The sequence below is a fragment of the Mya arenaria genome, chromosome 10, assembly GCF_026914265.1.
Source record: "Mya arenaria isolate MELC-2E11 chromosome 10, ASM2691426v1".
Lineage (NCBI taxonomy): Eukaryota > Metazoa > Mollusca > Bivalvia > Myida > Myidae > Mya > Mya arenaria.
Window position 1 is genome coordinate 6,025,611 of NC_069131.1, and position 22,754 is coordinate 6,048,364.

Here is a 22,754-nt window from a genome sequence, read left to right on the forward strand (position 1 = left end):
TGATTGTATCATTTTATTATTTCTGATGAAACTGTTTAAATTGTTACGTTTGGAGCCGATTTACAACCTATCCATTTCGTCTGTTGTATACTTACAATATGCAGGAATTTATTATGTTGTTCAGTTGAACTAACTCATTGTATAACTTATTTGAGATTTCGTACAATCCATATCACAAGAGTCCGCATGTTAATGTATTAAACATATAACTCCAAATATTCAGCTTTTTATTTAGTACAACACTCATTCAAAGCATTTTTACCGCAAGGCTATATTTCATTTATAGAAAAAGTCGAAACAAAGCAGCAGTTTGTAGACATTCAGATTTAACATTACGTATTATTATTCCCATGTGCGGAAAGTGTGCACGTCCTGGGTAGTTGTGAACGACGATAGAAAAGTATCACAAATCTTCAATATATACACAGTTTATCATGTTCTAATTTACGAATAAACCCATCAACATGTTGCAGAAGTTCTTAAACATTGTATTAAGTAACACACTAAGACAACACGATTAGTTTTATAGAATTAGCATAAGGCTGATGCATGCAGGAGCGTGTTTATGAATATAACTCATTTGTGAACGAAGTAACAGATAAAGCTGAACTGGTAGAAGCATAACTACAGCTAAACACAATTCAAATACGAAACGTTCATATGTTATACAAACGAAGCAATTTGTTTGATTTTACATAAGTTCAACATAGTAGAAGCTTATATACGTATATATATAATTAGATATGCAGAAAGTATGTTCACAGAAGTATTGTTTGAGTATAAACCATTTCAGCTGTCCCCATTTGTCCAGGGTTAATAAAAAACATTTAGGTTCAGGTATAAGTGGGGGCCGAACTTAATGTTGGAATAGTAAATTCTAAGTAAAGCCATAAAGTTATTGTGTTGGCTGTATGAACTTGGTTTAAATTGTTATCGTGGAAACTGCTAAACTTGAACGTTCCCGTACCTTTCATAATGGTATGCAATTTATAACAAACAAAAATAAACATCAAAGTGACGACAGAATAAGCAGTCAAGATAGTTAAGTATTGTTTTCAAAGGCACATTTTACAGCTCCGCCTAATTGGAGTATGTTTTAAACAAACGGACGAACTCCAGAAGACCATCATGGCAGAGGTCGAACTGTGCCTACAAATAAAAAACATCAAAACACTTATGTTACACGCGATACACTGTTACGAGTCACCGTTCTCTGCATTTTATCTAATGGATATTAGGTTGAATATGTTATATCGTACATTACTTGAAGGTATGGGGTTATCATCGTTACTCTCTGTAAGAGTAAACACTATTTTATCCTGTTTAACACATACAAATTTTGCGTGTATGACAAAGAAATGTACATATACTGGATTTATTTATTTGGAATACTGGTATAATGTGCAATTGTATTAAGCACATATACATGTATATGCGATTTTAAAATCTAATCCTATTAAAATGGCAAGCGAACCTGAGTGGGTACGGCGTTGGGTCTCCTGGCCTTGACCTTCCTTACGGCGTTAACCACATTGACCTCGTGCTCTACTTCCATCTTCTCCAAGAGGAATGCCATTACACAGAACAGCCCGCTCCTACTACCTCCATCCCTGAAAAATATAGCATATTAGATTGATTAAAGTGAATATAAGTTCAAATGAAACCATATGTTGTCCCAATGAAACCATATTTGGTCCAAAGACCCGCAATCTAGATATGTAAAAAATAAGCTTGGGAATAAATTCCAACGACAATGCATGGGTTACAAAGCTTGAATTTGTACTACCTGCAGTGAACAAGCACAGGCCCATTGGATGATGCCATTTTGACATCTCTCAGAAATGCAACATAGTAAGCAGGGCTGCGTGGAACATTTCCAGTCTGGTTCCAGTCTGTAAACTCAAAGTGTCGCAATGTGCTTTTGCCACCTTTACTCTGTAACAAAATTTTAAGCTACACTCATATAAACGTATATTTCCATTACTGTCATAGAAATCCCCTGGTTTAAAACTTAAACGAAATCAATAAATTAAAGAAATTATACTGTTCAATGAAAGCAATGCAAGTTTCAAAATTAAGCTTTGTTCTTGATGTCATCCCTATACATTTTTACGTCGAATATACCTTCTTGTTTTAAAAAAAAATATCATCTTCTTTCAAATGATGTAAATTCAGTTACATGTATAAGATTGATATTAAACTAACCTGTGTGCTTCCCTTGAACTCAATAGTTAGCCATTTCTGGATACTGTACTCGTTCTTGACTTTATCCCTCCCACATGAAATAGACAGTTGACCTTTCTTGAGTTCTTGATTGTCCGCTGGATAATATTCACCTATATCCTGGTGGAAATAATGTTAAGTTCGTTTTTAATAAAATTCCATTAATATGGATTTTATAAAGACTTATATATCTTCTACAATAGGAGATAACTGAAATTTATCATGTTTTTCCGTCTTGGAATAAAAGAGCAGTAAAAGAAAACTGTGCATATCATGTTATTTCGTCGTGTCGACTCATTACAGACTTTTGACAAAATGACACGAATTTATTGATCATCTTAATCGTACTTTTTTTCCGTCGCTTTGCTCAAAGCTGACAATGCAGGAGCAATGTTCTTGGTATGCCAAAGTAAGGAAATCCTGAACAGTATTTGGCATCGGAGACTGGGCGACGATGTATTTCCGTTTCGCCTGAAACGCCTGCAAAACAAATTAAATGTACGATGATGGACGAACACGATATACGAACATATTACTGCAGTTAAAGGTAACGGTATGAATGTACGGCGAGGGCGAACACGATATACGAACATATTACTGCAATTTAAGGTAACGGTATGAATGCACTGATCTAAGCAATCAGAATAGGATTTTCAATCGAAGGTTCTCATAACGTAAATATTTAGCAGATTAAACTGGCAGTATATGTTGAGATATATATATGAGATATATGAGAAACTACCGTTAAGAGAGAAAATGTTAAATAAAAGCCTTTTTAAACTTGATTAAGTTCTTTGAAAATGTTACATAGTAATTTCACAGTATACCCTTACATGAACAAAGACAGCGTTGACATAGTCTGAATCTCCATGTCTTATTCCCAGATAAAGTCGAGGGCGGTATTCATCGCCTGAAGGTAATAACCATTTTATTATATACCTTTTTGGTTACCATAATTTTACATTTTGATAGCGCAGTATTTCATTTCCGAATGTCATTTCAACATCGCGCAGTTATACTGGTCATGATATATGGTCAGCAGAGCTGAAGCGTTACGTATGGCTTGTTGATAAATGTTGGGTGTTTCGTAAAGTGGGTAATGGGTACGCGATATTCTTTACAAACTTGTACCTGGAATATCTGCTCCACTTCTGTTCTTTCCTTTCTCAGACTTGTTTCGTTCTATAGCAAGGATTTCGTCGTCAGTGTGAACATGGGGAGAGTCTGTAATTTTCTACAAAGGAGAAATACTTTACATTGCCTTTTCGTTTGCGTTCTGAGCATATATGCATTTACATATGTTTCAAAGAAAATATTACTAATACATTTTGAAATAATTATTAATTTGAGCCTAATCGGTTGGAAAATTACTTTCATTTGACTATTTTTATCTGGATAAAACACTTTATATACCAAGTAAACATCGCTGTGTAATTTTCGGTATAAAACTACTTATTGAGAGAACTGGAGATTGCGTTACCTTAAACTGCCTGATAAGATCGCCCTTGCTTGTCTCGATCATGTAGTCCTGAAACTGTTTTCCTGGTACCTGCTCACAGTTAAATGTCAGGGTGTGAACCAGGGCAAGGTGTAGAAACTCGTACTGTTCCTGAAATAAGGAAATAAACACTGATATACTCATGATTCAAATCCTTGTTTATTGGGTCTACGGAATGGCCTATCATAAATCAAGCATAAACAGTGCGTAGTTCAAATATAACATGCAAACGTAGACAAACAAACTTGCAAGAGAAATTATAAAACTGATAAGCAATTGAGGCTGCAAAGGGAGACAGTATATTTTTATCTGAGACAGTATATGTCCAGCTATTGTATAAGAAGCATATCTTAAAGACGTGCATAACTGAGTTACAAAAAATAAAGAACACGCTTTCTAAGGCAAGATATACAGTTTTATCGATATTGCCTGTACTGTACTTCTCAATTACTTCGTCACTCACGCTACGTTATTTGTGGTTCAAGGATCTAAATATCAACCTACCGCTGTCTGGACCATGTTTGGCCTGTTCTGTCTCATATTGATGATGCATCCTGGAATCTCAACGGCCTTGTTCGAATTTCCTTCCTTTGTTAGAATATCTAACGCAATATAGGTCCCTGTTCGACCGATTCCCGCACTAAAAGTAACACCCATATATGACATATATCGATCGCAACAAATGGTTTAAGGCTATGCGCTATTAGTTAATTTATAGAAATGTATTATCAACTCCATTATAACGAGTGCTGAAAGCTGATATAAATCACTCTCGAGTCCGTTCGGAAACCAATTCTGTGTCATCAGTGTCATAATTTACAGGCCAAGTAATGGTTCTGGTGGCGTTCGGAAACAGGACCTCTTGAATGAGAGGAGGACACCATTACTACAAGCCTTTACATTAGCCTTTTGAGGGAGATACAACATAGCTTCAGATGTGCTTATTGTTGATTCTGTTTCAACACTTACAAAGACAATCACAGTACTAAACGAACACAGTATCTGCGATATCCGTCTGACCTAATGCCAAGACCCTTGAGAGCGATTTTACTTTCCCTAGTTCGTTCTGTTTCTTTCTTTGAAATGGTCAAATAAAGCCTTACCAGGGTTGTAAAACATTTCTTGAAGGACATATTAATTAAAATAATGGTCTAATTTGCTTATATGCAGCGTTCAGACATAAATAAGTACAGGGGCAATCAGTAATGAGAACCATCTTTCTAAACTTAATCAGCACCGTGACACTCTGATCTTTGACGTTCATAACATGGCAAGGGCTCTTAAATATGCAATAAAAAACATCTCGCACTTGCAATACCATTCGAACCTCATTAGTTCAAACAAGCTTGGCTTGAATTCCTCGTTGGCACGAACTGGTACAAAATAAGAACAATTCTATGTTCAATTGTTTGGAATTCCCTATATTGCCCTCAAATATTACTTTTATAACAGGTGCAAACGTTCAATGACGATAAATAATCCACACCTGCAATGAACCAGCGTTGGACCGTCGAGATGAGCAGTAGAATTGAGCACTCTATGTCGGAACTCAATCAGCGCCGTGACGTCCTCTGGGATTCCCCTATCAGGCCAAGCCGTAAAGTGGAGGTGGTGCAGCTGCCTCTCCGATTCGCCCTGAAATAGTTATTGTTATGTATTCCAGCTAGATGGTATTTGTCCCTATTATTATTAAACATACTAGCGTGTTGTACGTTGAATCAGGTCTCCCTTGCGCCCTATCTCTGTCTGTCTGTCTCTGTCTGTCTGACTGGCTGCTCTCCCTCTCTCTCTCTCTCTCTCTCTCTCTTATATATATAATGCCTATATTTTTGAAATGGCTCAAAGGCGGTGTCATTAAAATTTAAAGTAGTTTAATTGTTGCTTGGGTCTGAAACAATCAAATGTTTTCCGGTTATTAATCTCGTCGCGTTCGCTTTACGCTGATTTCCATTGCATTACGTTGCTAAACGATAGCGTAACACCATGAATCTGTTTTAAATGAGATTGTCAAGATTGGTGCATAGTTGTAAATTGTATATACCTCAAACAATGCATCATTATTAATGTTGTTCTTTTGTTGATGCCATACAGCCATGATGCTGTGATCAAGGGGATGGCATATTGCTACCAAGTTTCAATTGATACAGTTCTTTACAATCTTAAACATCACATACACTCTGATCCTGACACCAAATTACCTGGCTCTTTTTTCAAAAAACTCCATTACGGAAGTGGATTTTAACAATCTTTACATTTAAGTGTACTCCAGGTAGAAACATATACTTCAACTCCGTTCTTAAGAGCATTGATCCTTCTACAAAGTAATGTTTATGTCGGATAGTGTTTTGTAATGTATTATTTATTTAATGCTTTGACTAGTTCACTTTTTTCTACCTTTCAACATCATTATTATTATTGAATAAGTTTGTATTATTTGTGTAATATTTTAAACAGTAACTCATAAGGAAGCATATAACGAGTAAAAGCTGGTTATCTTTCTTTGCAATGTTTACATGATATTGATATCAATAAGCAGAATAATTGGATACATCGCTTTAAAAATGAAATATAATACGTAAATAGAAAGTAAATACACATTTTATCACTTCACTCTCAACTGAACGCAGGAGGTTAAAAGCTTCAATACAGTGTCTGTCGCTCCGTAAATATTTGTGCTTATTCCGGTAGCGTGAAGTCGAAATAATCATTAGCATTTACGGGTGCTTTAAGTTTAGGTTTGCTTGCTATTTAAACTTCCGTGTATTTTGCCTATATTTTCTTTAAGCTTTGTCAAATTAAAAACTGAATGATTGAGACGTTCAAGGGTTAAAACTAGTAGACATATCCGAATCATTGATTTGATTTGATGACTAAGATTTAAATTGGTCGTCTAAGCACACTGGTTAATATAGAAAAGACATAAAATACACAATGGCTGAAATATTTCATGCGCTAAAGAAAGTGTGTGGCCACAGCCCGAAATTACCTTTTCATAGGTCAACAAATAATTGCATTTCCTAAATTAATATTATAATTCGAGTACTGCATTTTGATTCTGTCGCGTCAACGGAACTTTTAAGTCATAATTCCTCGCTCTGATAGGTGCCCTTCACCGCGCTGTAGCTGACCGTTATATTTCAATTATTGTTAAGGTGTGTTTTGTTTCATTAATTACCTATGTATTTAAGAAACTTTCATAAGATACTGAAGTCATTGCTTTTAAACATTGTCCTTTAAGACATGGGCGGTACTGAAGTGTGTTTTTATGGACAGGCACTAACATTTAAGGTTGTTGGCGAAAAAAATACCTCTCTCTAATAAGATCAAGTACATATATCAGTTTCCACTATATGTTATTATTTGATCAACTACCAAACTAAAATGAAAGCTTGATACAAATAAAAGTTTGTTACCTTCGCTTGTAATGTGTATATTGATATCAGTATAAAGAGTGTCATGTAATTGAGCAAAGGACTTTAAACAAACACATTTAATACTATAGTAATGCTTGCACAGAGAAGGTTATGAATATTCTTCCATATAATGGCAATATTTTTGTGTTCTTTTGTGCTTATTTGTATAGCGTGAAGTGAGAATAATTATCAGCATTTACTGACGCTTAACATTAAGTTTTGAGTACTATTTAATCTTCCGGGTATTTTGCCTAATTTTCACAAGTTATGATGAATGCTTGTAATGTCAAGTGTATGAATTGAAAAGTACATACACCCGACTCACTGATGTATGTTAATGCATATTATAATAGTTGTTAAGATTAAAGTTCGTTTTTAAGGAACAATATTTCATTTAGAAAAAAATATATGCATTGTAAACAATTATTTTAATTGCAGTCGCGGCAAAAAGGTTCTAATTTTTCCTTTAAGTCACATGTTAAAACAATATTTCATATAGGTACGCATTAAAATTATTATAAAAATGACCAAAAGTTGTGTATGTAATAATACATTTATATTAAAATAACATCGAACTACGCTTACATCATTTAGGAGCAGCAACCTTCTCGTGAACTCTGCATACTCATCCTCGCTCTGACAGGTGACCTTCACCCCGCTGTAGTCTTTAGTGGTCCCAACACGAGGCCAGTACTGCTCGCATTTCTCCTTCTGAATGGTATAAAACAGGATTTAGATACCAATTATAAAATCTGTTTAAAAAAGTGTTGTGTTGCTGTGTGTTACCATGTGATACGTTCAACATCCAAACGCCTTAGCGATTGCACTAATTGAATTTGACTTACACATACTTGTATATCGATGTCTTTTGGTAACATTGCGAATATGTTATACACTAAAATGGCATTCAAAAACTCGAAAAAAAATAAGAGAATGAAACCTTTTTCAATATATTTATACTATTCGAAATATTGGTATACTTGAATACTTAATTAAGGTTTTCCAATGTTTACGTAAACATATATCCGCGGGATTACGTTTGGACAATCATTGAATTTATACCCCTTCTTCCATCAGGTTGGTAACCATGACGATCTTCTCCACATTCTGTTGCCAAATCATATTCCAGAACATGCCAAAGTCTCCCATCTGTTTCGACATTGGACCTGGGATAAAACAAACACCATATAAACGGTAGCAATCGTGTTGTTTATGCTGTATTTGTCATTCATGCATGTATATTATTGGTTGTTTCGTATTTAAAAAAGCGTGCAATAAAGTAGTCCGTCTCATTCTTAGAACCGAATAGTACTCAGGAAACTGATTTGCAATGTTCCAGTAAAATTAATAACTGGAGGATCAAAGCAAGCAAAAATGAAGGTTTCATTGACACATAATTTTCTGAACCGTATTAATGCAATGTTTGTTCTTACCAAGCGAAGCAATGTACGCATTTCTCTCATTGAAACCCTGCAAATAGATTATCAAAGTAAATGTCAAAATTGTTATAACTCTACTTGATATGGTTTTGTTCATTTCAATTGAAGCTCAGCACTACTTCACAATACAAATGCTATAGTAAACAAGCATTTGATCTGTATTCGTATTATAATTAACATACATCGATGTAGTTAGCATTGATGTAATCAGTATCAAAACCAGTCACTTTCACCCTTGTTGCATCATCTAAAAACACAATTTGCATCCTATTAATATATACAGACAAACCTCAAATAACAACTATTTTGATATTAATTCAAAAATAACTTCAAATGCATGTTTAAATGAACAAAAATATAATTAATGTTACTTAGTGATAACTGTCCATTGATCGGTGTACTTCTATACCTCAACTAAATTATCTTTAATAATATTGTTACATGCATATAATCCCTTGTATCTGTTTTTTGCCTTGTTTTGAGGTAATCTGGCAGCGTCACAGCTCCTTGTGAGGCCGTCAGAGAATTTCTTCAGGAGATAAAGGGCAAATATAAGCAAACGAAATTCGTATCATAGTGAAAATGATTTAAATTGAATTTAAAACATTTATAGTCATATTATTTGTTTTACTTCGTTACAAATTTAAAGCAATAAACAAACATAAATAAAATGTACTTTTAATGTTTTGTAATAAGTTGTGATTTGTAATATACTGATAAGTACATCGAATTCCTCCTCATAGTAATCCGGAGTCGTTCCAGCTACAAAAACCGCCAGTTCCTCGACTTTCACTTTCCGTTTCTCTATATCATGTATCCCGATGTAGTAAACGTTCTCCTCAACCCTCTTGACCAGTTTCCTTTTCTGTGTTCTCCTCGCTTCGTCCAAATCTGTCATGCATAGATATGGGTTCATATTACAATGTGGTATTGTCCGGTTCATTTAAACTGTCAACGGTGAAAGCAAAAAATGGCAATTCATATGTCCAAGGTACATAATTACATGGCCAGTGAAACTGTCGTACGCGCATAACTACACGGGTAATAAAACTGTCACAATTGCATAAATACACGGGCAATGAGACTGTCATATGTGCATAATTAAACGGGCAATGGGACTGTCACATGTGCATAATTAAACGGGCAATGAAACTATCACATGTGAATAATTATTATTCGGACAATGGAACTGTCACATGTGAATAATCATCCGGGCAATGCAACTGTCTCATATGCATTATTCATGGGAAAAACAACTGTCACATGTGCATAATTATACTGGCAATGGAACTGTCACATGTACATAATTACACGAGCAATGGGACTGTCACATGTGCATAATTACATGGGCAATGGGACTGACATATGTGCGTAATTACATGGGCAATGGGACTGACATATGTGCATAATTACACGAGCAATGGGACTGTCACATGTGCATAATTACATGGGCAATGGGACTGTCACATGTGCATAATAACACCGGCAATGGAATTGTCACAGGTGCATAATTACACTGGCAATGAAACTGTCTCATGTGCATAATTACACTGGCAATGAAACTGTCACATGTGCATAATTACACGAGCAATGGGACTGTCACATGTGCATAATTACATGGGCAATGGGACTGTCACATGTGCATAATTACACGGGCAATGGGACTGTCACATGTGCATAATTACACGGGCAATGGAACTGTCACAGGTGCATAATTACACTGGCAATGAAACTGTCTCATGTGCATAATTACACTGGCAATGGAACTGTCACATGTGCATAATTACACGGGCAATGGAAATGTCACAGGTGCATAATTACACTGGCAATGCAACTGTCTCATGTGCATAATTACACTGGCAATGAAACTGTCACAGGTGCATAATTACACTGGCAATGCAACTGTCTCATGTGCATAATTACACTGGCAATGAAACTGTCACAGGTGCATAATTACGCTGGCAATGAAACTGTCTCATGTGCATAATTACACGGGCAATGAAACTGTCTCATGTGCATAATTACACTGGCAATGAAACTGTCACAGGTGCATAATTACACTGGCAATGAAACTGTCACAGGTGCATAATTACACTGGCAATGCAACTGTCTCATGTGCATAATTACACTGGCAATGAAACTGTCACAGGTGCATAATTATACTGGCAATGAAACTGTCTCATGTGCATAATTACACTGGCAATGAAACTGTCTCATGTGCATAATTACACTGGCAATGAAACTGTCACAGGTGCATAATTACACTGGCAATGCAACTGTCTCATGTGCATAATTACACTGGCAATGAAACTGTCACAGGTGCATAATTACACTGGCAATGAAACTGTCTCATGTGCATAATTACACTGGCAATGAAACTGTCACAGGTGCATAATTACACGAGCAATGGGACTGTCACATGTGCATAATTACATGGGCAATGGGACTGACATATGTGCGTAATTACATGGGCAATGGGACTGACATATGTGCATAATTACACGAGCAATGGGACTGTCACATGTGCATAATTACATGGGCAATGGGACTGTCACATGTGCATAATAACACCGGCAATGGAATTGTCACAGGTGCATAATTACACTGGCAATGAAACTGTCTCATGTGCATAATTACACTGGCAATGAAACTGTCACATGTGCATAATTACACGAGCAATGGGACTGTCACATGTGCATAATTACATGGGCAATGGGACTGTCACATGTGCATAATTACACTGGCAATGGGACTGTCACATGTGCATAATTACACGGGCAATGAAACTGTCACAGGTGCATAATTACACTGGCAATGAAACTGTCTCATGTGCATAATTACACTGGCAATGGAACTGTCACATGTGCATAATTACACGGGCAATGGAAATGTCACAGGTGCATAATTACACTGGCAATGCAACTGTCTCATGTGCATAATTACACTGGCAATGAAACTGTCACAGGTGCATAATTACACTGGCAATGCAACTGTCTCATGTGCATAATTACACTGGCAATGAAACTGTCACAGGTGCATAATTACGCTGGCAATGAAACTGTCTCATGTGCATAATTCCACTGGCAATGAAACTGTCTCATGTGCATAATTACACTGGCAATGAAACTGTCACAGGTGCATAATTACACTGGCAATGAAACTGTCACAGGTGCATAATTACACTGGCAATGCAACTGTCTCATGTGCATAATTACACTGGCAATGAAACTGTCACAGGTGCATAATTATACTGGCAATGAAACTGTCTCATGTGCATAATTACACTGGCAATGAAACTGTCTCATGTGCATAATTACACTGGCAATGAAACTGTCACAGGTGCATAATTACACTGGCAATGCAACTGTCTCATGTGCATAATTACACTGGCAATGAAACTGTCACAGGTGCATAATTACACTGGCAATGAAACTGTCTCATGTGCATAATTACACTGGCAATGAAACTGTCACAGGTGCATAATTACACTGGCAATGAAACTGTCACAGGTGCATAATTACACTGGCAATGAAACTGTCTCATGTGCATAATTACACTGGCAATGAAACTGTCACAGGTGCATAATTACACTGGCAATGAAACTGTCACAGGTGCATAATTACACTGGCAATGAAACTGTCACAGGTGCATAATTACACTGGCAATGAAACTGTCACATGTGCATACTCACACGGGCAATGCAACTGTCAAATGTGCATAATTACACTGGCAATGCAACTGTCTCATGTGCATAATTACACTGGCAATGAAACTGTCACAGGTGCATAATTACACTGGCAATGAAACTGTCTCATGTGCATAATTCCACTGGCAATGAAACTGTCACAGGTGCATAATTACACTGGCAATGAAACTGTCACAGGTGCATAATTACACTGGCAATGAAACTGTCACAGGTGCATAATTACACTGGCAATGAAACTGTCTCATGTGCATAATTACACTGGCAATGAAACTGTCACAGGTGCATAATTACACTGGCAATGAAACTGTCACAGGTGCATAATTACACTGGCAATGAAACTGTCACAGGTGCATAATTACACTGGCAATGAAACTGTCACATGTGCATACTCACACGGGCAATGCAACTGTCAAATGTGCATAATTACACTGGCAATGCAACTGTCTCATGTGCATAATTACACTGGCAATGAAACTGTCACAGGTGCATAATTACACTGGCAATGAAACTGTCTCATGTGCATAATTCCACTGGCAATGAAACTGTCACAGGTGCATAATTACACTGGCAATGAAACTGTCACAGGTGCATAATTACACTGGCAATGAAACTGTCACATGTGCATACTCACACGGGCAATGCAACTGTCAAATGTGCATAATTACACTGGCAATGCAACTGTCTCATGTGCATAATTACACTGGCAATGGGACTGTCACATGTGCATAATTACACGGGCAATGGAACTGTCAAATGTGCATAATCACACGGGCAATGCAACTGTCTCATGTGCATAATTACACTGGCAATGAAACTGTCACAGGTGCATAATTACACGGGCAATGAGACTGTCACATGTGCATAATACATGGGCAATGGGACTGACATATGTGTATAATTACACTGGCAATGAAACTGTCACAGGTGCATAATTACACTAGCAATGGGACTGTCACATGTGCATAATTACATGGGCAAGGGGACTGACATATGTGCATAATTACATGGGCAATGGAACTGTCAAATGTGAATAATCACACGGGCAATGCAACTGTCTCATGTGCATAATTACACTGTCAATAAAACCTTCACAGATGCATAATTACACGGGCAATAAAACTATCACATGTGAATAATTACACGGGTAATGAAACTGTCACAGGTGCATAACCATAAGGGCAATGAAACTGTCAAAGGTACATTACTTAACTGTTAGGCCTAAGCAATATTTATCGTTGGTTCATCCACGATACCTCTCGTATGTTTTCCGAAAATCAAACATCGATCCGAAAACCAAATATTGCAATAAAAACATTCTTCGATTGTTCAGTGGTTATATCAGTGAGCTTACTGTTCATCGCGCATCTTGTCAAGGTTTTTCTTAAATTAAAATTTCGTTAAACGGTCGGAAACAGATACTTACAACCTTTCTCTCAGAAATTAAGTTATTGCACACGTTTAAAGTTCACAAATCATATAAAAATATAACTAGTCATGGGGACAATAAGCACTTTAATGGAAAGCGGTAGAAATACTTTTGTTTATATATTTAAGAACAGTTAAAACGCATGGTTCGAACTTGCATCCTTTCAGTTATAAATTCTTATTTAAATCACTGAATGATACGCAATGTTAGACAGTTATTGTAGTTGTATGTTGAATAGAAATAATCACTTTTCCATCACATCAAACGCGAATGGTACCGGTAGTTATCCGAAGATAAATATAGCTAGAGCATTTACCGTGTTAACATACATCTTTGACTTTTAAATACATCGGACAGGACTTCGTACTTTAGTTAGTTTACATGAAACTGAATTGAACTAAAACGACGAATTTGCTGTATCCAATGACATTGAAACTGAGGGAGGCGTCGATCACATTATAATTGGAAAACTGTGATTACATATTATTATTTAGACTCATCAGCCTCAAACATTCAAACCTTATTATTATGCTTATTATCATTATGTAAATTATTTGTTTCAAACTAACCAATTTCAAGATCACCATCGTCCGTTGCTGTTTCTAAGCTACCACCGAGCATTATTGTATCCGATACATGGTTGAAACTAACGTTTGTTGTTCCCAACGAAACTGCGGTTGCTGCTATCATGGAAACTTGATTCACTATAACATCGGTATCACAAAACATACAAATAGGGTCATATAAAATACTAGTATGTCTTACAATTCATATTTTGGTTTCCTATTAGAAATTGAATTCAGGTGCACAATATTGTTTCAGTTTGTCGAGACATTGGTGGAAAATGTTTAATTGTGTTGACTAGTTACCCGCAATAGTTTGGTATCATTAAAATGTTTGTTTGCTGGTAACTGATTTGCAAAATAAAAAAAGAAATTACATAATACGACTAACACTGGTAAAGATAATACACATTTTACCTCCATGCAATGGCTCTATTGTGTGGTACCCATGATCACTTTCGTCACTTTGATCTTCATAGGGCTTACTGTTTCTTTTAAATACAATGCAGGTCAACTTTTTAACGAATAATCGGTATAAATACGGTGAAAGTTAATAATATTTGGATGAAGGAAAGCAACAACTTGTTTCTTGTTTATAATAATCATTTTGAAATTGAAATTATCCTATCGGCCTGCTAGTCTTCAATTACTTCATAATTTAATAGTGATCCGTTTGAAAAGTAATTTTACAATATTAAAATATGCAATTGATTTCCATTTCCATTAACAAGAATATAACTCTTACAACATTAACATGATATTTCGCTAAATTACTTACCTTCTTTTCAGGACGACGACAATTAGAACGATGATCACAACAAACACCAACATCCCTGCAACTGCTCCTCCAATAGCAGCAGCCGACACCTTTGCATCACTTTTCCTGTTATCGGCATTTGTCCCTTTTACTGCAAGATATTCAACTAAACTATTCACTCTCCTTGCGCCTCTAGTGTAAGATGTTTCAAAAGTCTAAGAAAAGTTCCAAATGAAACATATCATATTTTGTACTTAATCATTATTTCCTGATATTTAAAATAAGGCATGCAACGTACCTTTCGTACACGTATCGCCTATAAAACCGTCAAGACATCCACTAAAACACTTTCCAGTAGAGTCACATTTTGATTCTGTTGTCGTATTTACACAGTTCTCGGAGCAAATGCTGTCACACATTGAACCATAATGATTAGGGATACAACCATTTGAGCAATAGCCCTTTTCTTGTGAACATTGCCCATCTGTACAGTAATTGCTGCAAGTTATATTACAAAACGGTCCACGAACAGTTCCTTTCATACACCCATTACACAATCCTGTTTCCTTTTCACAGCCATGTCTTGAACAAGCATGGCTACAATTGTTTTCGCAAAAGTTCCCATAATATGATGGCTTGCAATTCTCACAACGACCAGATTCTATTTCACAACGGCCACTTTCGCACGTACTGTTACAAACTGACGCACAAAGATAACCGTAATAATAAACATTGCATTTAGTGCAAGTTACTCTGTCCGTACAAGTGACACAGTTCCCTGGACACTGAACCTGATGTTGACACGATCCATCTATCTTGTTACAGGTATTGCCACCACAATCCTCAGAACAGGTTTTATTACAGAATGGTCCATAATTTCCATCTTCACACAACATACACTCCCCCTCTTGATTGCAGTTACCACCATGGCATTGAGTGCATAGCATATCACATGTTGTTCCAAAATAGCCAGTATAGCATGCATTGCAATGTCCAGAATGTTGCTCACAACCCCTATTACATTTATCTGAACAAGTATTGTTACATCTTGCGCCATACCAATCAAAAGTGCACTCGTTGCACTGATCAAGTTCATTACATGATGAACACGTTTCAGGACACATTTCATTTATACAATCACCAGTGAGAATATCGCATCTTCCATCGCATTCACACTGCATTCCACAAAGTGTTCCATATTTTCCAGTTGGGCACACTGTACAAGCTGTGCCATTAGAGCATTTTTCACAATCAACAAAGCAGATTCCAGTACACTGATTTCCATAATAGCCGTCTTTGCACTCACATTCACCGTTAACCCCACATGTGTCAGTTAGGCAGTTTTCCGAACACTGGAGTTGGCATATAGGTCCATAAAAACCTTGTTTACAAGTACATGTTCCATCTAATGAGTTACACGTTTCTGTGTTACAACCGTCAGAACAAAATGATTGGCAATTGGTGCTCCACTTGCCTTGCTTACATTCGTTACAATGCGTTTCATTACTGCATGTAACACAGTTCGTTCCTACGTACGTGCACGCTCTACATTCCTCAGCTGACCGTAAATAGTATCCCGAGTCACATGATGTGCATACGGTTGAATTTGAACATGATGCGCAGTTTGCGATACAACCTGAACAGAATATTTAATAGGTTCTAAAATAGACATTTTTCAATCCAGTGTCATATTCAAAATGTTGAAGTTTTGGATCATATGTACGATTATTGTTTGTTACAACATTCCCTGATCCTACACGATACAGTCAATAAAGAATTAGATACACCTTTCAAGGTTTATAGAAAGATATAACAGGTTTGGTGTTGAACACTATTGATTATGGTACTTTTGGTAATACATGTATATATCTTTTATGAAAATTTCATTGAACAATGGAGGTGGTTATTTACAAACGAAAACACATCACAGAATTATGCTTTAATGATATATGAACAACGAATAGTAATTGTCTTTGTGGTACTTTAACACGTTTAATGACTATAGCATATTAAATAATTTTATAATATTGATATACGGAACGACCAAATCTAAAAACATACCGAACACTAAACTTCTCATCTTAAGAACCAATATATATACAATCAAAAACTTAAACTTAAAGAAACTAAAGTTGTTTTATCATAATGAAGTAGAAAGTAAGAAGCAAAATATAGCAATTTACTTACTCGACGCAGAGACGCAGGAATCGGTTGTTATCAAGATTATAAATATACCTATAAGTGATTTGTTTGAACTGTTCATCTTTATATCCGAATCAGCTGAATAATCTATCTGAATATATGTATATTATTCAAGAAATAAGTCGTAGCATAAGCTAGCGTGTTTATACCAAAATATAACCCGACATAGACGCGGAAGTTTAAAAGCGGCAGTTTACTTCTGAAACTTGGGTCGGTTAAACTGAATGTCACATTTAAACCAATTCAACCCGTTTGAGTCATATTTAAAAAAAATATATCATGTTCCTTATATACGTTGATGATATAGAGTATATTTTTTGAATTCAGTGTAAAATCGTATTTTGTTTCACGATTGGTCACAGATATTTTTTGTAATCACGAGAAATAACTGCGGCATTACCGCAATGTTAAGGCTACTCAAATTCGCGCAGTACGACCACTAAAAATAATGCCCTACTTTATGAAAATAGTTGTTGCGATTAAAATAAGTTTAAGATAAAAATCTTATACCATCAACGATAACATTTATTGAGGCACAAAACAAGTATTTAAACAAAAGCATTGCGGAAATAAAAAACACATATATAGTGTAGAAATACAAGTAAATGAAAATGGAACATTTGACATGTTTTCTTACTTTTGCGACCCATTTACACATAATTGAACTAACAACTATTGACTTATAATAGTAAATGCGTAAAATCAACTGTCCTATGTGTAGTGTTTATCTATTCACTGTCGTCCTTAGACTGTATACCCTACGATATTTCATCGGTGGTGTATTCATGGCGCTATGCAGCCGCAGGGTGTTTTGTTGTTGAGTTAGCGAATAATTTTCGAATCTATTAAAGTTGAATGTCACGTTGGCGTTAAAAGTTTAGGAAAAAACGGTGAAAACATCGAGGATTGGCCTGAAGATGCGTTTGAGAAGGATGGAGCGCAGACTTTGGAAGTATTCTTAGACGACACGATGTTTGAAATCATGGCCTGGTTGGTTTCAATCTGTTATAAGTGTTCAGGATTTTATGGCCGCTAATCTGAACTATTTGATTAGGCGGGACTCCTTTATCTCCAGCTTTTGGAAAAGCCATTCCCGAGCATTACAGGATATTTAAAAGAAAACTGAATTCATGAACTGATGAAGCTAGGTGAACAGTTTAAGAAAATCAGTAATTTTCATAATGCTTGTGCATACATGTTTGTAGAGTTTGTAGGTTAAAATGATCTATAACTCTATTACTAGCACATGTGGCAAAGTAAATATTTAATATAACCTACCAAGAGGGTTAACAGTATGAAATAGTTCATACATAAAATGGTTCATTTTTTCATTTTTTTCTTATAGTAATCAATTGCAGACATGTTTGTTCTGTTCAAAATAATGCATACTTTGATGATGACAATTCGATACGATTTGGCCATTGTGTCTATTTCGCCACTACAGACGACAACAATTATGTACACTCTTGTTTTTGCAAATATGTACTTTTTCAAGTAAAGGGAAGCAAATCTTACAATAGATGGAAAAAGTAGTTCCGAGTTGTCTGCAGTTTAATCATATCAAGTTATCATTCACCAATGTTTTTTATTCTTTAACCGATATGCATGAAAGTAGTATACGCAATTGTTAGAATGGTATAAAATCGATTGTGTGTTTTACCTTGGTTAAAATCATGCATGTAAGTAATTCTGTATAATATTACTCCGAATTTTATTACTTTACAGTTTTTGAAAGGGATGAGCCCATGTATACTTTATTATTCACTTTTTGAGCCATTGAAAATGATCTGATATTTACTGGTAGAAAGTCATATTGATTGAGGAGCAGATATTAATGAGAAGTAAGAAAATGTCCTTGCTCGGCTTTGATCTATCTCGCAATATTGACCGTCAGCTTCAAATCACAAACAATAATGAATTCATCATTTACATGCAAGTTCAATATATTTCGGCCATTTTCTTATCTTTAAGCTAGCGGGATTTTAAAACAAAACGGTAAGGGGAAGGAAATACAAATAAAAGGGAAAAAAGGTTTCGAAGGAGAAAAAATAAAACGGATTGTTTTAATTTGTTTTAAATCTTATACAACTGTATCATGAAAACAAGACACACCTGAGTTGTGTCAGTAATATTGATCTGAACACACAGTTCAACTGCTTTTTGAAGTAAGATTTTAAGGACTTGTTCGAATTTAACTTAGAGTGCGTAAATATCAACACATGGTAAGGAAAGAGTGGGTGGCACATAATACCAATTATTAAAATTAAGTTTCATCATGAGGACTTCTAGTCAATGACAGGCTTATGAAGAAGGGCTATACATTTGGAAAAGAAGAGACAATTGGAAAAGCATGAAACATATCAGTGTAATAAATAAGTTGAAATGTCCTGATGCCAACAATATAAGTATAATTATCTTATTGATAGTGAAGAAATCACACAAAGTTTCAGACACGGAAAGGATGTCAAAGAACTACTTTTTCCTTTCCCTACACGGCTACCAGTATTTTCTGCATTGACTTCTACGCATTTTCACTATATCCACGTCTTCCAACTGCTCTCACTACATATGTTTACCAATTCTTGGTACTCCCCCTTCATGAGCTCGTATGCTTCCTCACTTTTCCAAGGGAAATGTTAGCTCAACCAGACCTTAAAATGCAAAAAGGTAGATTATGATTTCAGGTTAAACAAAGAACAAAGATATAACAGTTAACTGTCTACGTATCGCATAATATACACCATTACATCGTCTTTTTCAGTATGCTGGCGTGTTATGTTAAGTGTTGGAAACTTGTTATGAACTTGTTAAGAAAACACGTATATTATAGGTATCTTTTGTGGCCGAGAGTGTAAGATAGGTTCATTCCGACCCGAGCGTAGGGCGTTTCCGCAAAACAATCTGCGCGAGGGTCGAGATGAACCTATCTTAAACGAATGGCTATGGTAGATGCCCTTTCTCCCACCTCAGTTAAACAAAATTAAGTAAAAATGTATTTTTTGCTGAAACCCTTTTGTGCTTAGTGCAAATAATTGCGTATGGATATGCGATAATTCGTGGTTGTCATGGATATGCGCGCAGTGATTCAGATTATGTTTATAGTCAAATCGGTCTTTAAATAGTTCTAAGGAGAGTTAAGCATTATTTCTTGAAAGGTGCGCGAAAACTGTTTTATGGTGACATTTGAAACAGGAAATAATTAATAAGCGTTATATATATATATTGCCACAAGACAAGATTTTCATGATGCTAAAGACGACAGTCTTTAACTAGGGAGGTAATTACAATGTGGTGACCATTAAAAAGAAGTTCTATACTGACATTTTCTAGCATGGTTAAATTATTGGATCTAGTTATCAGAGGTGGGAGAAAATGAAAGAAATTAACGTAGTTGTCAGTTTATCAACAAGTGCCATTTTCCTTCTCGAACAATTTACATCATGCGATTCTATTGTTTACTTGGCATCTATTTCCTTGTGAACAATCATGAGCAAGCTTATCGTATTTCAGGTTAGTTTTGACAACTTTTTTTAAAACTTGTGTGTTCCTTCTCAAATCAAGATCAGAACGCAACCATCATCACCACCACCACCACCACCACCATATTTGAAGGAAATCTGTATCAGATTTTTTTTATTAAACCGTTTATAATCCACTCCCTTAGTGGCAGATAAGGCTGATCCGTTCGCTCATTCCGGTAATGTCGTCTGCTTATAAGGTCTGCTGTTACTGGCAAATTAATCTCCGATCAATCCCATGTCGTGCAGTTTCTGTTTGCATCGCCCGCATCTTGTCAGAGAACCCTTTATTATCTTTCTCAACTTTGTCTATAGCATGCTTTTCAATTAAGAAAAAGTTTAGAATGATCTTAAAATAAAGTGCTTATGAAATAGAAAGTATTTCCTACTTTCTACTATTAGTGTCGTTCCTGATTACTTTTATTTCTTTGTCTCCCAAATTTCACTTTTAAAGTGTAATGCTTGGTATATCTTTTGTATGCTTGGCTTTACTGATATCAGCTGTTTAATGTATTCTAGTAAGTGCGATGCCCGGGGATTGGGATGTGCCAGCTGGCAACGTAAAGGTGTTCTGTGTTGTTTACTGCATCTGATACATTGGCGGAAACGTTATATTATCAGTAATTGTCTTTTAAATGCTCTCAATGCAATTGTTTATTTTGTTTAAAGCTTTATGTTTTATCACACTCACAACAGTGGTTATCTAGGCTCACTTTACAATGGAGAAATTGATATATTTTGTGTTACCCTTATTTAAATTTCATTTAACGTTTTTATATTTGCTTGTTGAATCTAAAGACAGTCCAACAATGCCGAACGAAAATTTACATTCATTGCTTTGGGGGAAGCAGTACAATCGGAAACAAATGTTGTGTGTCTTTATGCTAGAGACGTTTGGTTGTAACATATCTTACTTACGTTAGTTTTTAAGCATATGTCCTTTTCTCATTCATGGATATCTGTTTGATCTTGGACTTTTGCCATGCGTAAATGATAGTGACAATGTACAGAGTTATATATGAAGCAACTTGCACTATGCACTCTTAGGAAGCATATACATTTGTATTTATTTTGGTAATCGATTTATTTTTATTTTTAATTTTGATCAATAATGAATATCTTTGCTAAAGTTCAGCGTGATTCAATATCTATAGTCAATGCTTCTCGCTTAATCGTATAACTAGACGTTACGGATAATATATGCTGTTCTTATTATATTCATGAACAATAAAACTTTGGTTGAACTGCATTAAAATCTATGTTATCTAGAAAACATTTTAGAAATATAATTAATCAACTGAATGAAAACTGAATACTGTCGTTGAAAATTAAATGTTTGTAAACAATATCAAATTCATTACTACGTAATTAACAACGCATTTGTTTTTACTGCCAGAAAAAGGTATGAATTCGTTAACTTTGAGGATTTCAGTTAATGAAAAATATTTTTTTTTTTGGAAGTTTCAATGAGCTAGGGACTTTCTTATATTTTTTTGCCTACTGCTCGCTCGTGTCAGTTCAATCTCCACATAGCGGTTTATTCCCTTCGTTTGGAGGTTTCCCTCAGGTTTTGCCACTAACAATCAAAGTGCTGAAATCACTGAAGGACTAGGGCCACAGCTAGGGGCAAATTAACAACAGTGTGATAAACATTGAAAACATAAATAGCTTACGCAACACGGATGCACTGTTGAATAGGCAAGTTTGAACAGGAGAACCTAAAGGGGCTGAAGCGCCGAATATGCGTTCGAGGTGCATAGAAAATGGCAAAAGCCTTTTTTAAAAGGGTGAGAGGCGAGAACCCTCTTAATTTTTTTTATTTAAAGCTATAAAAACAGACTACTACAAATTTTTTCACTCGTCTGACGTCTGATATTCAAAGTACATGAAGTATATTTCCAAACCATAATCAATATAAATATGTATGTAATTGCTAGTGCATTAGTTAGACAGATCTCAAAACACATCCATATATCAAAGAACTGAGAGTGTTGAATGCTGCAATGCCT

General features: G+C 35.7%; 1 protein-coding gene across 2 annotated transcripts; it reads right to left on the reverse strand.

Annotated features, from left to right (window-relative positions):
* Positions 1-210: 210 nt before the first annotated feature.
* LOC128206332 (receptor-type tyrosine-protein phosphatase kappa-like) lies at positions 211-17,425 on the reverse strand. Of its 2 annotated transcripts, none has more exons than XM_052908717.1 (21): positions 17,213-17,425; positions 15,324-16,661; positions 15,047-15,176; positions 14,686-14,759; positions 14,275-14,385; positions 9,298-9,464; positions 9,015-9,102; positions 8,756-8,820; positions 8,568-8,604; positions 8,197-8,300; positions 7,720-7,845; positions 5,208-5,356; positions 4,226-4,361; positions 3,704-3,832; positions 3,355-3,457; positions 3,057-3,133; positions 2,572-2,703; positions 2,206-2,343; positions 1,787-1,935; positions 1,475-1,610; positions 211-1,149 (listed from the first exon to the last, which is right to left on the reverse strand). In XM_052908717.1, exons 1-21 carry the CDS (start codon positions 17,286-17,288, stop codon positions 1,081-1,083), a joined length of 3,534 nt encoding a protein of 1,177 aa, XP_052764677.1. In that variant the 5' UTR covers positions 17,289-17,425; the 3' UTR covers positions 211-1,080. The 2 variants fall into 2 exon arrangements, with proteins under 2 accessions (XP_052764677.1, XP_052764676.1); XM_052908716.1 differs by having other exon boundaries at positions 14,275-14,409; positions 17,213-17,424.
* Positions 17,426-22,754: the final 5,329 nt, after the last annotated feature.